Source organism: Tupaia chinensis, unplaced genomic scaffold, assembly GCF_000334495.1.
Source record: "Tupaia chinensis unplaced genomic scaffold, TupChi_1.0 Scaffold000628_1, whole genome shotgun sequence".
Lineage (NCBI taxonomy): Eukaryota > Metazoa > Chordata > Mammalia > Scandentia > Tupaiidae > Tupaia > Tupaia belangeri.
The window spans coordinates 694,540-711,582 of NW_006160148.1; the positions used below are offsets into that span (position 1 = coordinate 694,540).

The 17,043-nt window shown below is 54.4% G+C and overlaps 1 protein-coding gene across 4 annotated transcripts in view; it reads left to right on the forward strand.

Moving 5' to 3' along the window:
* NIPAL3 (NIPA like domain containing 3) overlaps window positions 1-17,043 on the forward strand; it is a 54,758-nt gene that overhangs the window by 477 nt on the left and 37,238 nt on the right. The window contains exons 1-2 of one of the 4 annotated variants that reach the window (XM_027776127.1): window positions 423-555; window positions 4,292-4,636. In XM_027776127.1, the coding sequence (XP_027631928.1) occupies window positions 4,544-4,636 (93 nt within the window). In that variant the 5' untranslated portion in view covers window positions 423-555; window positions 4,292-4,543. Of the gene's footprint in view, window positions 1-422; window positions 556-4,291; window positions 4,637-17,043 lie in introns of those variants that run through there. The other 3 variants (XM_006159385.3, XM_006159382.3, XM_006159383.2) reach the window with 3 other exon arrangements.

The following is a 17,043-nucleotide window of genomic DNA, read 5'->3' on the forward strand; positions in this document are numbered from 1 at the left end:
GGCGGGCGGAAAGGGAGGCCGGAAGCCTTGGGGGGACTGGCTCTTGAACGTTTAGGATTTGAATACGCAGCAGCGTGATGCGGGCGGACAGCTGGAGCTTACGCCCGGAACGCGGCTTTGAGGATACGAGCAAGGACACCTGGCAGGTGCTAAAGCCGAGCCCAGCTGTCGTGCAGGTGGACGTGAGCAGTCGCCTGACTCTCCGGACAGCCGAAGAGGGCGCAGGAGGTTGCCCTTGCGTTCTTCCTGTGGCCGCTAGAGGGGACCCTCCGGGCTGGGTACTCGGGTCTCTTCTACGCTTCAAGCAAGCTTGGCGGCGCAGCCGGTATCCGGGAGCTGTCCCGCCCACCCCTTCTTCGTAGCCACTCGCCTGCGCGAAATACCCGCCGGCCTCTGACTGGCAGGCAGGCTGGCAAATCAAATCGCGGGCTTGGAAAGCAAAACACTGCAGCACCCTCGCCGCTCAGAGTTGGGAAGGAATTAAGGAGGCTGTGCCTCCGGGTCCTGGTCGTTTGTCAGAGACCTTGGGCAGGTGCGCCTTAAAGGAACGTCGCGGTGAGTAGAGGTTAAGTCGGGGGGAGAGGGAGCTTATATTTAGCCTTAGTTTTTTCAGGAAAAGCGAATGCGTTTGGAATCAGCTAATGCATTCGAGTACAAACACCCTCCCTTCTTGCTGTCACCAGCCTTGCCGGTTCGGGTCCCGTTGCCTCCAGGATGTTCATTTCATTTTTGCGTCGAGAGTGAGAGGCCTGAGCTTGCGTTAGCAAAGGCGATGCCAGCGTTTACCTAATCAGGAAGTGGAATGGAGTAACTTTGCCAACATTTCTCCTCTCCGTGCTGGCTCGGGCCTCCTGGCAACAGCAGATGGTGGCGTTAGCAGGTGGAATGAGGGGAGGTGTTCTTCATCTGTGCTGGCTGCAGGAACAGCGGAGCTTCTGGTTTCCAACTCAATAGGAGGGGACTGGAAGTGTAACCCTTTAGAGAGTCAAACCCCGGGAAAGGGAAAGCCCTCACCAACCCTCACCAGGGAGAAACTGAATCGTCAGGTGGTGGGAAAGCATGTTTTATTTGTTTGCTTAGATAAAGCCAGTCCTAATGCCCACGCTCCTAGCTCTTAGCGCCAGGAGCCAGGGTTCTTTGAGCTGCAAAACCTGTTCCTGGTCCTGGTGAAATAATTGGGTGAGATAAGGATGGCCGCTGGGAGTGGAAGCCAGCATCACGAGGATTGTCTTCCCTTTCTTGGGTCAGTGACCTGTGTGCTGTAAGGGTGGGGTGCCTGGCAGCTTGCCCCTAGGCTGATGTTAGTCCTGGAAAAGCCTTGAGACCAGGAAAAGAGTTACCAAACAATGCATACCCTTTAAGGGAGTGAGTACCAGCTCCTCCGAGGCTTCCGTCCACTTCCCACCCCAGCCTCTTATCTTTGCAGCCTCCTTGGGGCCTCGCTTCCTGAAACAGACTGGGAAGCTGCTTAGTAGATGCAGATTAAACCACAGCAATGCCAACTGCCCCAAACAGAAGCAAAACCAGAAAACCACCTGGACAAACCAGCTGGGCTAAAAGCGGTTAGGAAGCCCGGATTCCCGGCGCCCCTTGGGTGTCCCCGAGGCCTGTTTGCTGTTTCCGGCGTGCTCTGGGTGGGGCTGTGTTTGGTGTACCTCTGGAGTTGTAGTTGATGAGGCCTGAGTAAGGCATTCTTCTTGAGTGTACCAGTCACTCTGTGTGGAGGTCAACGTGCCAGCCTCTGGGCCAGATCCCAGGAGGAGGCAACTGAAGCGAGGATTTGGCAAACACCTTCCTGGAGTCCGCTCCAGGGGATGCCTCCCAGGGCCTGGCGGGGTCGAGAGAACCCTGGTTCATTCTTCCTTTCCAAGACTCTCACTGTATTAAAAATGTCAAAGCAGTTATATGAAACTTGAACGAGATAGATGTGAAAAATGAACGATTACGCCTGTTAGCTGTCAAGAAGATTGCAAGCATGTGTGCCCAGGACTTGCCGGCGGGGAAGTCTGGGGTGGGACGTGAGAGTACATCTCAGGTGCTGGTACTGCCTGCTCTGAGGACGAAAGCAGGCCCCTCGACCAAGTGAGACCCGAGCCAGATGGTCCCTGTGGCCGGCCCGTGCCGCTCTCACACTTGGCGTCTCCGCGGGGAGCACACGGCAGTTGTCCCATGACATGTGCATCTGGTCGTCACACCAGGAACCAGAATTCCTGGGCCTAGAACCCAAGGCAGAGGGACAGGAAAGGCAACTTTCCGAAGCCTCAGGGTGGAGCAGAGACTGTTTACCTGTGCGAGCCTTCAGTGCCTGCTTGTGGATAAATGTAGGAGAGGCGGGATCCACGGATCGGTTAAGGAATCCACGGATCAGTTAAGAAACCAAACTGGTGAGAATAAAGTTAATGCCAGTAAGAGCTGACGGGTCATCACCGTTTCCTGTGTGTGCGTTTTACAGGTATTATTATTATTTAGAGATTTTTCTGCTTGACAGAGAGACAGAGAGCAAGCAATTTCCCGTGGGGGGGGGATGGCCATGCCACAGTCCGCGCTCCCCCACTGTTGGGATCTGGGGCACACACCCACACACACCTGCTGTGAGTTTTAAGCCGCTTGGTCCAGGATTCAAACCACAGTTGACTACGCGGGATCCACCCGCTGGTCCCTCCATGCATTATTTCGTCAAATTCTCACAGTAGCCCGGTGGGGTAGGAACACCGCCATCTGTGTTTGACAGCTGAGGAACTGAAAAGCGAAGTGGCTTGGCCAAGGTAAAACAGCACATGAGCAAAGCAACTTGACACTTTGTCATATTAAATGTAGACTATGCAGTAGAAGGTAAATCTATATAATTTTCCAATTAATTCTTTTTTTTGCTATAGGGCGCGTGCGCTCGCCAGACAGAGAGAGACATAGAGACAGAAAGCGAGAAATCACCCCCCAGGGGGGATGGTCACGCCGCAATCCCTTCTCCTCCATTCTCCTCTCTCGGGATCTTGGGCACGCACGCACACGCGCCCTGCGTGATATTTAAGCCACCGGGTCCAGGACGCGAACCACGGTCAACTACGTGGGAGTCCAGTGACATAGCCATTACGCTAACTGCTGGTTCCCTCCAATTAATTCTTTAAAAAATCAGAAACCCTTAGCCCTTGTGGTAGGATTTGAGCCGCGTCATCCCAGAACACTCAGGGCATTGTCTCTCTCTGTTTAGTGGGAAAGTTTGAGAAGCACTGGAAGCGTCGGTCCGGTGAAATAAATGAGGTCGTCGTCATTGCTGGTTTTATTTGAGACCACATTATTACCCCATTTTACAGATGAGGCGCCCAGGTCTCCAAAAGGCGAGATGATCTGGGCTCGCAGGTCTCCCGGCCTCCGGCCCGGTGCCACCTCACCTGTGCCAGGCTGGCCCTCAGGAAGGCTGGTTGCTCCAGCTTCCAGGGAGAGAGCTTTTCTTCCCATGTTTTCCTCTGAGGGGATCCCAGGTGGGTCCTTTGTACGGTTGGGGAGGTTTTTGGAGGCCTGGAGAAGTGGACACAGGCAGTGTTGTACTCCGTGTGCTCAGGAGCGGATGGAAAAGAGGAGGGTTTAAATTAGGGGCTGATGGGAGGAAGGAAGAGGAGGAGAGTGGAGGGAGTGCCTCAGGGCCGAGGAGAAAGCTTTGGTACGGAGTCATGTCTTTATTGAAGGGCTCGAAGGCATGATGCAATTTGTTTTCAAAGTTTACCCGTTTCTGTCTTCCATGGGCGAGAAAGACACAGAGGCGGGCACCCTCAATAGAGTTTCTGTCTTCCATGGGCGAGAAAGACACAGAAGCGGGCACCCTCAACAGAGTTTTTTTTTTTTTTAAGAATTATTTATGTAATTTGATTTGTTGTTATTATTTTAATTTTTGCTATAGGGCACATGCACTTACCAGAGAGAGAGGGAGGGAGAAAGCAAGCTTCCAGGTCCAGGACTCAAGCCTCAGTCAGCCATGTGGGAGTCCAGCGCCTTAACCACCACGCCACCTGCCGGCCCCCTCAATGGGGTCTTATCACCGTGATCCACCCACAGCCTCAGCCTGCCCAGATTCGGGCATCTGTGGGCCTGTCATGTTCAGAGAGGTCTCTGGGCCCAAACCGGGAACCCTCCCATGTGGCAGCCTCCCAGAGCATTGTGTTGCCACTGTGCCACTTCCCAGGGTTCCACGGAGGGGCCAGTTGTGTTTTGTCCTAAGGGCACACTCTTCTTGGGTAGCAGCTGGAGTCCGTGTCTCATCCTACATGCATTTTTAATGTTTCTCTCCACCACCCAGAACACCGCGAGAATCTGAAAACGCACGTCTGTCGGGCTGCTTGGGCGAGACACAGAAATCGGCGCCTCTTGGAGGGAAGCTCAGGAGAGCCTGAACGCCAGCCAGGAGAGCCCGAACGTGCTCTTTGGCATGAGGGAGAGATGGCTGCTAGAACGCTGTGAGCACCGCCAGGAACCATGGCTTCCGGCTTGGGCCCCGCCTAGCAGCCCCAGCTACCCTGCCAGGCCCAGCGAGATGTGCCCCTAGACCAGCATGGACGGAGCCCGGGGCGCGGCCCTGCAGCTGCAGCAGCTCCCACCCACCAGCAGCGGCCCCTCCATGAGCGAGGGCTCCTTCTCCTACAAGGCAAGGACTGGTTTTGGTTTTGCGTGGGTATGTCTCACCGCACAGCACTGGCTAACAGCCACACCCAGGGGCTGCACGCCTGCTGTGGCAATACGGGCAGACCTGGGGCCAGCATGGGGCATGGTGGGTAAAGCACTGGACTCCCAAATGGCCGAATGGGGTTCAAGTCCCAGACCTGGCAGTTTGAAAATCATACCAGGCAAGCGTGCATGCGTGCCCAATCCAGAGCAGGAGTGGAGGAGCATCCCCCTAGAAGGTGATTTCTCACTTCCCTCTCTCTGGTGAGTGCACATACCCTATGGCAAAGACCTTAAAACAAAAACAGGCCCTCCACACATAACAGGGATATGTAATGAGGTAGAAGAAATATTCATTAAATACATTTTAAAAAATACATAAAAATAGGGAGGTAAAGAAACAAGAAATCTCCATGTGCTCGCGAGAGAGACAGAGACAGAAAGCAAGAAATCACCCTCCCTGGGGGATGACCATGCTACCGTCCATTCTCTTTTCAGGATTTTGGGTGTGCACGCATGCACACTCACACACACACACACACACATACACACCAGTGTGGATTTTAAGCCACCGGGCCCACGACTCGAACCATGGTCTACCATGCAGGAATCTACTCTTTCACCTGCTGGTCCTAACAAACATCTTTCTCCTTTAAATTGCCAGAGGATCCATTCACTGGCCAGAGAGAGCAAGAGAGAGAGAAGAGAAAGAGACAGAAAGCGAGAAATCACCCCTCAGGGGGATGGCCACGCCGCAATCCCTTCTCCTCCATTCTCCTCTCGAGATCTGGGGCACGCATGCAGATGTGCCCAGCGTGAATTTAAGCCACCGGGTCCAGGACTTGAACCGCGGTTGACCACAGGGGAGTCCAGCGACATAGCCATTACGCTAACTGCTGGTCCCAGATACCCAGCTGTCAGGTCCAGGACTTAAACGCTCCAGCTAACCATGTGAGATCCAGCTTCCTTAACCCCATGCCACAGCCTGGTCCCTTTGTGTGTTTTTCTACTATGACAAATTTGGGGTCACGTTGTCCATAAAGTTTTGTATCTTTTGTTTCACCTAACCTCTCCGGAGGACTATCTCCGCCGGCATAGGGTCGTGACAAAGGCATGTTTTCTCCTGACTGCCCGCTAATGTGGTGAGTTGCCGTGTCGACTGTGCTCAGTAGGTCTCCGAACGCGGGGTGTTCAGCTCATTCCTGATCTGGAGTGACTGTAAGCAGTGAGCACCCCAGAGTATAAATCTCTGTCCTTCCTTCCTTCCTTCCTTCCTTCCTTCCTTCCTGTCAGAGGTTGTACTGTCTTTGCTTGCCGAAGATAGACAGGGAGAGGAAGAAACCCTCCGGCAGACGTGGTCTGCCACAACCCCTTCTCCTCCGTTTCTCCATCCTGTGGGATTTGGAGCACACACACACACACCTGGCTTGTTTTTTTGTTTTGTTTTGTTTTAGAGAGGTTTTTGCTATAGGGCATATGTGCTCAGAGAGACAGAAAGTCAAAAATCCCCCTCCAGGGGGGATGGCCACGCCGCAATCCCTTCTCCTCCATTCTCCTCTCGGGATCTTGGGCACGCATGCACACGCGCCCGGCGTGAGTTTAAGCCACCGGGTCCGGGACGCGAACCACAGTCGACTACATGGGAGTCCAGCGACATAGCCATTACACCAACTGCTGGTCCCAACCTGGCATGTTTCTGAAGCCACTGGGGCCAGGACTTGAACGTGGTCAGCCACATGGGCTCTGGCTCTCTTTAACCACTAGGCCAGGGGGCCAGCCATGTTCATGCTGGTTTCTGATTATTTCCTCGGATCCACCCATGTCGGTACAATGGATAGACCAAAGGGTATTATTTGTCAGTTATAAATTATACTTTTTTTTTTGAGAGGTTTTCGCTATAGGGCGCGTGCGCTCGCCAGACAGACAGAGACATAGAGACAGAAGGCAAGAAATCCCCCCCCAGAGGGGATGGCCACACCACAATCTGTTCTCCTCCACTCTCCTCCCGGGATCTTGGGCACGCATGCACACGCGCCCGGCGTGAGTTTAAGCCACCGGGTCCGGGACGCGAACCACAGTCGACTACATGGGAGTCCAGCGACATAGCCATTACGCTAACTGCTGGTTCCCTAAATTATACTTTTTTAAAGTGATTTTTGATGCCAGATTTACATGTTTCTAAACACCAGTGCAGCATCTGATGACTTGGATTGATTTAAGGTCAGGTTTTTCTGGATCAGTCCAAGACTGATGACCCCCTGGAGCTGAAGGAGGCCTTAGAGATCGCCTCCTCAAACCCTCCGACTTATGGCTTGGGGAAGTGAGGCGAGAGATGAGGACCGACGTAGTTAGTGGTTCAGAGGAGCGCAGAATGTGCAAAACAACATGACTAATGCTCGCGCTTTCAGCCTACCCCAGGCTCTGTGCCAAGTCCTTCGCGTGCCTTTTCTCAGGTAACCGTCACCACAGCCTGGAAAGAGCCCTGTAGTGGGGACAGTCCTCCCGTCTGTAAAGCGGGTATGAGAACAGTATCGGCCTGCCAGCCGATGAGGATTAAGGAAATGTGCCGGCGTGGAGCACTCAGAGCAGGACCCGTACGGCCGCCGTTTACCAGTGTTTACCGGTGCTATTACCATCTTAAAGCCACTCCAGAGACAAGGAAACGGAGTTATGTAGCTGGCTCCCTTAGCGAGTTGTGCAATCAGAATTCACACCCGGGGACCAGCAGGTGGTTAAGGCGCTGGATTCCCATACTGGCCACCGTGGTTTGGGTCCCGGACCTGGTGGCTTGAAACTCACACCGGGTACACTGTGTGCGTGCCTAAGAAGGAGAATGGAGGAGAAGGGATTGTGGTGTGTCTATTTCCCCTGTGGGGTTGATCTCACTTTCCCTCTCATTGTCCCTCTCTAGTGAGTGCATGAACCCTATGGTTAAAACCTTTAAAAATAAATAAATAAAGAGAGAGAGAAAGGAAAAAAAAAAAGAATCCACATCCAAGTTGGACTGACTGCAGAGGCTGTGTGTCTAACCACTGCACCACACTGCCTCCCTGCTGTGGGTCTTCATCCAGGGCTTTCTCTGCTACCCCACGCCCACGTATGCCAAAGAGGGAGCCAGGCCAGAGAGGAGCAAATGGGGACACTCGGGGTGATGAAAGGCTTTTATCGTTTTGATCCCACCCGACCAAGCAGTTTACGCATGCAGGGAAATGATGACCGTTGTCTGGAACTGGACTCATTTAGAGCAAAGGCGCGCCCCAGTGCTCACGGCGGACTCCATGCTGAGGGGCACCTGGCAGTTCACGTGCCAGGTCAGCGAGGGTCGGAGCCCAGGTGACCCGCCTTTCTCGGCACTGCCATCCCGCTCCCTGGTCGTCTTCCTTGGAGGCCTGCGCTTTCCCTCTGTGGCTGCTGTGTTATTCTAGGGTGGGATGGGAAGAGTGTGAGACTGAAACTGGGAGACCTGGGGCCAGCAGCTGGCACGGTGGTTAGGCACTGGACTTCCACATGGCTGACTGTGGTTTGAGTCCCAGACCCGGCGACTTGAAAATCACACTGGGCGTGTGTGTGTGAGTGCCCGAAATCCCAGGAGAAGGGGTTGCAGCATGGCCGTTCCCCCGGAAGGTGATTTATCACTTTCCCCTCTTAGTGCCTCTTTCCCCTCTGATGAGCACATATCCCTGTGACAGAAACCTACACAATCAACATGAGGCAATCCAGGTTCTTGACCCCACTCTCACCCTGGGCTGTGTGGTCTCAGGCAGGTCTCTTCCCTCCTCTGTCTCCATCAAATGAAGAGGTGGAATTCATGGATTTTCCCTAACCCTGGCTGAGCCTGGAAATACCTGGGGGTGGCTCTCAAGTATGCAGCTCTCTAGGCCCTGGGCTCCCCTCTCTGCCTTCCTCCTGTACTAGATGTGGGTATTCTAGACCAGACGACCTACGAAGCTCCACCCTGAGCCCTCCCCTCCCACCCCAGCTCCATCCTCAAGCATGAGGATCTCAGGGCTCCACCTGAGTCATCACCGATACTCAACGCAAGCGAGGCATCACCACCATTGCCTGGTAGGCGCCCATGTGCTTCCGAACGCACCGTTCAACACCCAGCGGGGTTTCCAGGCCAAGAGTTGTCCTTCACCTTTTTATTGAAACATAGCATACTTACAGGCAGGTAGGCGAGTCACCAGCAGCAGACGTTGCATTTTAACTGAGCGAGCACCCGTGTGGAACCAGCACCCAGACTGAAAAACAGAACACTGCTCGTCCCCAAAGTCTCATGTCCCCTCCCGGCCGCTTCCACCCTCCTGACAAGCCAGAAAACAGGTTGACAATGACACAGTCTTGTCTTTGAAGGAACTGCTAAGTGACTAGGTTGACTGAGCATCCCTATTCTGAAATCCCAAATGCTCCCAAATCCAAAACTTTTCAATGTTGGTGCCACACATGGAAAATGCTGCCCCTGGTATCCTGGGACAGGTCGCCAGTAAAACCCTGACTACAAAACTGTTGTGTGGATTTCCCGCAGGCCATGCGTGTAAGTTTTATATGAAGCATAAGTGAGTTGTGTGTTTATACTTGGGTCCCGTCTGTTGAATATTTTATAACTTGCATGTAAATATTCCAAAACTTGAAAAAATCCAAAATGCAAAATACTTCTAGTCCCAAGCATTTTAAAGAAAGGATTATTTAGGGACCAGCAGTTAGCGTAATGGCTATGTCGCTGGACTCCCATGTAGTCGACGGCGGTTCGCATCCCGGACCCGGTGGCTTAAAACTCACACCAGGCGTGTGTGCGTGCACGCCCAAGATCCCAAGAGGAGAATGGAGGAGAAGGGATTGCGGTGTGACCATCCCCCCTGGGGGGTGATTTCTCGCTTTCTGTTTCTACGTTTCTCTCTGTCTGTCTGGCGAGCACACGCGCCCTATAGTGAAAACCTCTCCAAAAAAAAAAGAATGAAAACTGAGAGGCTGAGAGAAAAGGGGGAATGATAAGGCTACAGGGAGCTCCTGAAACCCGGGAGGGCCTGCCAGGTGCAGGGACGCACACCTGCTTCGGGAGAGCCAGGACTCCATGGGCCGTGCTGGTGCAGTGGGTCATGGGCAGCTCTCAGAGAACAGTGGTCCGGGGCTGGGTAGGCTCCCCCCCCAGTCATTGCATACCTCGGGGACAAGGAAAATGTCGCGGGACCGGGTGGTGTGCCCTCAAGCAAGCAGTCTGCCCTTTGCTCCTAGCAGGGTTTGACTTCGAGTCCTGGAAGGTGCTGGGCTGGGGACCGGTGGCCTAGCGCCCTGGACACTCCTCCCAGCATCAGCGGCACCGCACAAGCTTGACCTCAGCCTGGGAGGGTCCGGCTGACCTCACTAGCGACTATGCACCGGCCGGGCACCCGCCGTCCTCGTGTGTGCCGGGTGGGTGAGCGCGTGCTGGCGACGGGGCTGCATCTTTCCTCAAGGAGCTTACTGGGAAGTGGGGGCGCCACACTTCCACAATTCTGGGCAGTCTGGTGCAGAAGCAGGGATATAGCGGGGCGTTCAGAGGGTGGGCTTTGGGCTTAGACGGGCACCTCCGGATGGTACGCGCTAGCCTCCTGGTGGGAAGTCACACCCCCGCCGGCAGCGCCGTCTATCCAGAGGCGTTCTGAGGAGGGCCTGGTTTACAGGTGGGAAAGGGAAGCTGCCTACTCCCGCCCGCCCCTGCCTGTGGAAATTCACTGCCCTTCCAGCTCCAACTCGAACATCGCCTCTTCTGTGAAGCCTTCTGGCATTAAAATACAGGGCCTTGGGAGTTGGGAGAAGCAGGCGGCATGGTGGTTAAGGCATTAGACTATGATTCAAATCCTGGACCTGGTGGCTTGAAAATCATGCTGGGCGTATGTGTGTGCATGCCCCAAATCCCAGGAGAACAGAGGAGAAAGGTTTGCAGCGTGGCCATCCCCCGGGAAGTGCTTTCTCATTCTCTCTGCCTCTCTCTGTCCCTCTTCAGCAAGCACACACATACGAGAGCAAATTGAACACAACCCAGACCTTGATCCGTAGTTCCACAGCCAGTGAATAATCACAGTCAGAGTCATCGTCATAGTGGTGGCGACAGCAGCCGACGGTGAGGACCGCGTGGCAGAGACTTGCTCACTCTCGAAAGCCACATGCGGTAGATATTGCCCCAACCCCGTTCTGTGTATACGGAAACTGGCACGGAGAGGTTCATTCACTTTCCAAAGGCCGCGCGGTCAGTCGGTTGTAGAGCTGGGACTTGCACCAAGTCAGTGTACTGCCAAGGTCGGGCGGCTGCCTTGTGCCAGGCAGTCCGTGTGGCCCTCTTGGCCCTGGCACGAGCCGTTAGTGTGCACAGACAGTGGTGGGGAAGGGGCCGCCTCCCCAGCCGGAGACAGTGGGGGCCGGAGGCTGTCCTGGAGCCAGCTTGCAGGGGAACAGAGCCCTGTGTACCCAACGGATGCAGGCCCTGCCCTTAGTGCCAAAAAAGAAAAAGCGACCCACCTGGGATGGCTCCTTGTAGCAAGCCAGGAGGCAGGAATTTGCGGTTCCAAGTCTGGGGGATCAGGGGAGATCGGGTTGAATAGCAAGGGATGACCTGTCTCAGGCAGCGAGGTTTAGGCGAGGCTGGTGCTGGCGAAAGCAGACCTGGGACCGCAGCGCTGAGCGGAGCTCGCTGGGGTGCCAGCACCGTGCCGGTCTCCTCCTCTGACCCGCGGCTGCTTTCCTGGGCGGAGTTCATTTCGTTTCAGAAACATCGTTGGTAGAAGCCCCACTCTCTGCGAAGGAGCAGAGCCAGCGGGGCGCCTGGAGCCTTTGCGGGCGATGAGGGTAGTAAACGGACTGTGGCGACAGCTCCAGGTGTCGGTGCTCGGTGCTCGGCCGGCGACCCCGTGTGGGTTAGGGTGTGGAGACCGAGGCGCCGAGGGTGAAGGTAGCTCCCCTGAAGTCTCACAGCCCTGAGTGGCAGAGCAGGACCCAGCCCAGGTCCGCTGTCTGCAGAAGCCCTGGCGGCGATGCAGAGACGCCAAGCAGAGGAACCTGTGCCTTTGGGTATGCCGCACTTTCCGCTTGGGGTCCAGGCCTGTTGGAGCTGATCCTGTCGCTGACACATAGGTTCGCCTGTGCCCTTTTTTCCCTCGCCACATGGTGATGGCACCAGATCCATCCTGTGCCCTCCCACTGGCCAGCCACCAGGATCCAGAGGCAAGCACACCTCTTCTCTGTACACCCCTGCCCCTTGTTCTCAGCCCGCCTAGCCGGGAGCCAGGTGGTCTAGTCTGTGCCTTTTCATTGCTTAAGGGACAGAGTCACCAATTCCAAGGTCAAGTCCCCGTGTGCAGTTACGTGTGCATTCATGGACACTTGACACTTTAAATACCCAGGGTAGGGGCCAGCAGGTGGCATGGTGGTTGAGGTGCTGGACTCCCACATGGCCAACCATGGTTCAAGTCTTGGACCTGGCGGGAACCAGCAGTTAGCGTAATGGCTATGTTGCTGGACTCCCATGTAGACTACCCCGGTTCAAGTCCCGGACCCGGTGGCTTAAACTCACACTGGGTACGGTGTGTGCGTGTGTGTGTGTGCGTCCGTGCCCAAGATCCTGAGAGGAGAATGGAGGAGAAGGGATTGCGGCGTGGCCATCCCCCCAGGGGGTGATTTCTCACTTTCTGTCTCTCTCTGTCTGTCTGGCGAGCGCATGCGCCCTATAGCAAAAACCTCTCCAAAAGAAAAAGAAAAAAAGTCTTGGACTTGGCAGCTTACTTTCTCTCTCTCTGGTGAGCACATATGCTCTAGAAGAAATTAATAATAATAATAATAAATATTAAATAATTCTTTAAAATATACATAGCCCGGGTGTGGGTCAGCCCCATAGCCTAGTGGTAGAGGGAGCCAGATCTCACAAGGTCAGCTCTGGTTCAAATCCCAACTCCAGTGACTGAAAAACAAGCCAGGTATATGTGCAAACATGGCCAGATCCCACCGGGATGGAGAGACGGAGGAGAAAGGATTGTGGGGTCGCCATGCCCCGTTCGGAGATGTCCTCCCTTTCTCTGTCTCCCTGTCTCTTCTGGCAAGCTCACAGGACCTCTGGCAATTTACCAAAAAAAAGCCCCCTGGGTGGCTCCTCAGCAGAAAGAGGAGTAAGCTGCAGCGTGTCCAGAGGTGGGAGCCGTGGGCCCTGGACCCCCGTTTCGCTCTTCCTGGCGACAGCCCTTCTCCATGCAGTCACCTGTGCGGGCACTGGGGGAGGGCCGGGAGGGATGGGCAGACCACCCCTGGGCTGGTGGCGACCCCACTGCCTACTTTCAAGTGCTCATAATTTTGAACCCGCCATCGCATCCCAAGAACTCAGGCACAACTAGTGCCGAAGCCCCTGGGAATGCCCACACGGACGGGCTTGTGCTCTGTGGCCGTGGCTGATCACATCTGTCTGTAGCCGCGTAGCTGTGTGGACGTTCGTGTGCTCGTGCACGATTTTCGTTTTAGATATTTTTTTCTATAGGGCACGTGCACTTGCCAGACAGACAGAAAGCAAGAAATCACCCCCTAGGGAGGATGGCCACACTGTAGTCCCTTCTCCATTCTCTTCCTGGGATTTTGGGCACGTACACACACAAACCCAGTGTAAGTTTTAATCCACGGGGTCCCAGGATTTGAACTGTGGTCAAACTATGTGGGAGTCCAGCGACCCAACCATTGCGCCATCTGCTGGTCCCGCTTGCGGACGTTTGAAAGAAACCTGAGCTGCCCCTGTTAGCGGGAAGGCAGCACTTGGGAGGAGGCATTACTTTTTTGTTCATTTGCTTTGTCACCTCTGAAGGACCTCTCAGAGGACTCGTGGAGGCAGGCTGGAGGCCAGGGGAGACTTCTGGTTCCAAAGCTGCCTGTCCTCACTCCGGCAAGTTCCTTGCTTCTCTGAGCCCGACGTGGGCCATCTCCCAACTCCTTTGAACTCCGGTGCTAGGGATGGAGCTCGGGTGACGCCCTGGCACAGCTGTCGGCTGTCCTGGGAAAGGTGTGCAGGGGGGCACAGGGCCACCTCAGGCTGAGTCCCGCGGGTACCAGCCTCGCGTCACCGCGACCTTTTCACCGAGGGTGTTGCTGCTGCTTGGACTGGGTTATCCCGGAGGGCTTTACGGTTTTCATTGCCAGCCCCACGCCCTGATGTCACGGGGGCTCGTCCGTGTGGCCGCCCTGGCTTGCTCCCCCGGGCGAGCTGTAACCTCAGGCAGGCTACCACATTCGCTCAGTACTCAGCAGAGGCCAGCTCGGTCTCGCGATGAAAATGAAACAGCAGCTCCCAGTTAGAGTTTGAACCCCTGAGACCACTGCTCTGTATTTCAGAAACGGTTGAATGCTGGAGGTTTCCGATGGTTCGCCCCATTGGTACCCCACTAGTAAGGACTGGGATGAGTGCTTTCTCCGGGTTGTCTCAGGTGACCCCCCAGCAGCTCTGAGAAGGGGTCTTAGAGATCCAACAGGCCCCCCTTGAACTGGCAGCTCTGTGACCCTGCCTGTCCTAGGAACGGCCCCCCTCAGGGGCACTCAGGGCTCAGGGCCTGCTCAGTTCTTAGCCTGTTTCCAGCTCCTTCATTCTCTAGGGAGGAGTTGGAGCAGCTCTTTTTCCCTTTATAAGAGAGAAGGGGTGGGGGGGGGTGAGGGAGACACAGAGAGGCATTGTGTGCATGTGTTTTTATAGTTTGTTTTGTTTTTAAGTTTTGCTGTAGGGTGCGTGCATTTGCTGGGGCCAGAGATGGGGGAGAGGGATGAGAAATCATCCCCTCCAAGGACAGATGGCCACACTGCAGTCCTTCTGTAGTCTCCTCGCGGGGTTTTAGGCACACATGCATAGGTGTCCCGTGTTTTTCAAGACACCAGGTCCAGTCTTGAGCTGTGTAGTTGGCCGTGTGGATCCATCTACCTAACCTCCACACCACCTGCTGACACAGGAGAGGCATTTATTTATTTATTTATTTATTTATTTATTTATTTATTTATTTATTTATTTATTTATGAGAGGTTTTCACTATAAGGCACGTGCGCTCACCAGGCAGACAGAGACATAGAGACAGGAAGCGAGAAATCACCCCCCGGAGGGGGATGGTCACACTGCAATCCCTTCTCCATTCTCCTCTTGGGATCTTGGGCACGCACGCACACGCGCCTGGCGTGAGTTCTAAGCCACCAGGTCCAGGACGCGAACCGCGGTCGACTACGTGGGAGTCCAGCGACATAGCCTGTACGCTAACTACTGGTTCCCAGGAGAGGCATTTCTGACAGGCTTTCACCACATCAGGATCCTCGTGCCCCAGCCTCCCGGTTAGCTAGGACACGGGGTGCACAGCAGTGTCGGTGTGTTCCGGTGGCCCAGGATCCGAACCTGGACCTCCCACACAGCTTCCAGCCTCCCCAGCAGTGATGCTGTCTGTGTGCCACCTCGGCAGGGTCTGGGCAGCTTTCCCGTGCCCCGAAACCTGCACAGCGTCATTCTGCCTCCAGCCTGCAGAGTCCTTCCTGCCCCCAGCCTGCAGAGTGGCTGCCAGTGCTCGCTCCCCACCAGTCGCTCCTCCAAGTCGCACAGGCGAGCTGAGTTGCGAGCTCAAGCTCCGACTGGCCGCCCTGGTCTTTCGCTCCCATCAGAGTCGAAGCCCTTGCTTTTACCCTTCAGGGCCACGCCTAATCAAGGACTTTCTCCAACCTTCTCAGACACTCCCAAGAAAATCGTGTCGTTTCCTCACAAACTTTTTTTAACATTTATTTATTTATCTATTTTCTTGGTAGGATTTTATTTTTCTTTCTTTTTTTTTAAGAGGGATTTTTTTCTATAGGGCGCATGCACTTGCTGGAGCAACAGAGAGACAGAAAGTGAGAAATCACCCCCCAGTGCAGAAGATCGTGCTGCAATCCCTACTCCTCTGTCTCCTCTTGGGATCTTAGACATGCATGCACAAGTGCCCAGTGTGAGTTTTAAGTCACCGGGCCCAGGACTCGAACTGCGGTTGACTATGTGGAAGTCCAGCAAAGTAACCATTATGCCATCTGTCGGTCCCGTATTTATTGTGATTTTCAAGCTGCTGAGTCCAGGACTTGAACTGCGTTCAGCCATGTACCCCATAGTAAAGCTAAAAGAAAAAAAGTTACAGTGGTTTCCAGAATGGCTATGCCATTTAAAAAAGAAAGAAAAAGAAATAGATTTACTTAATTTCATAGTGAGGTTTTGCTTCAAGATACTAAATTTATGAATGTTACTTTTTATTTTTTAATTACAGAGGTTTTTGCCTTAGGGTGCATGCACCGACCAGAGAGAGACAGACAGAAACACTGAGAGGGAAAGTGAGAAATCACCCCCCAGGTGGCATGGCCACACTGCAGTCCCTTCTCCTCCTCTGTCTTCCTAGGATCTTGGGCATGCACACACATGTTCCTGGTGTAATTTTCAAGCCACCAGGTCTGGGACTTGAACTGCAGTTGGCCATGTGGGAGTCTAGCGACGAAACTGCTGTGCCATCTGCTGGCCCCGTGAATTTGTTACTTTAATAACAAATACAATTAAAAAAAAAATAAAAGTAAGAGCAGATAGTCCACCAAACCTGCACCACTGAGAAAGTAAACTCGTGCGTGGCGCCTGGAAGCTGGCTTAGTAATACACGTGTCCCACGCTATGTTCCATGAAGTACTGATTTTGTTAGACTCTGATCGCAAATAACAGAAACCAGCTTTTCGGCATAAAAGACTCTGGGGCCACCCCAGAATGAATACGAGCTTAAGAAAGGACAGAAACCGAGGTGGCTCGAGGGTTTCTCAGCTGAGACTTGATCCCAAAGAGAGAGTTTCTGATCTTCCTGGCTCAGCCCAAGCTTGAGCTTGTCCTGGGAGAAGCGAGTTGAATGACAGTTCCAACAAGACCGTCTGTGTGCACGGGGGTCCTCCGTGGCAAAACCAGGGAGCTAGGAGGAGGGGAGTGAGTGGCAGAAGCCCAGCTGTCTACTACAGATGCTGGTGGCCGGGTTCTAGAGCCACGTCCATTGGGAAACGCGTTAGCGACTTCTGAGAGTCTCCACACGTGTCGTCCGTGGGCCCCCAGTGTGGGGAGGAGGTGCAGAGTTTCCCAGGCTTCTTTAATGACGTTGGGACCCCATTAACACCTTAACACTGCGGGAGCCCATCAGGGCAACCCTGGCCTGGTTGGTCTCCAGTGACCTAGGTCTGAGATCTGCGAGCTTGCAGGGAGGACGTGGTCTCAGCCCGCAGCAGCCGGACTCTCCCGACCCTGGGCATGAGGGCAGCTAGTCTGTCCTGGGCCGGCCAGGGCACTCGCTTGGCTTCTCTTGGCAGCCTGGCCTGGCTCAGGGCTGAGGAGCTCCGAGGGGTGTCCACACGGCACACAGCTGAGCG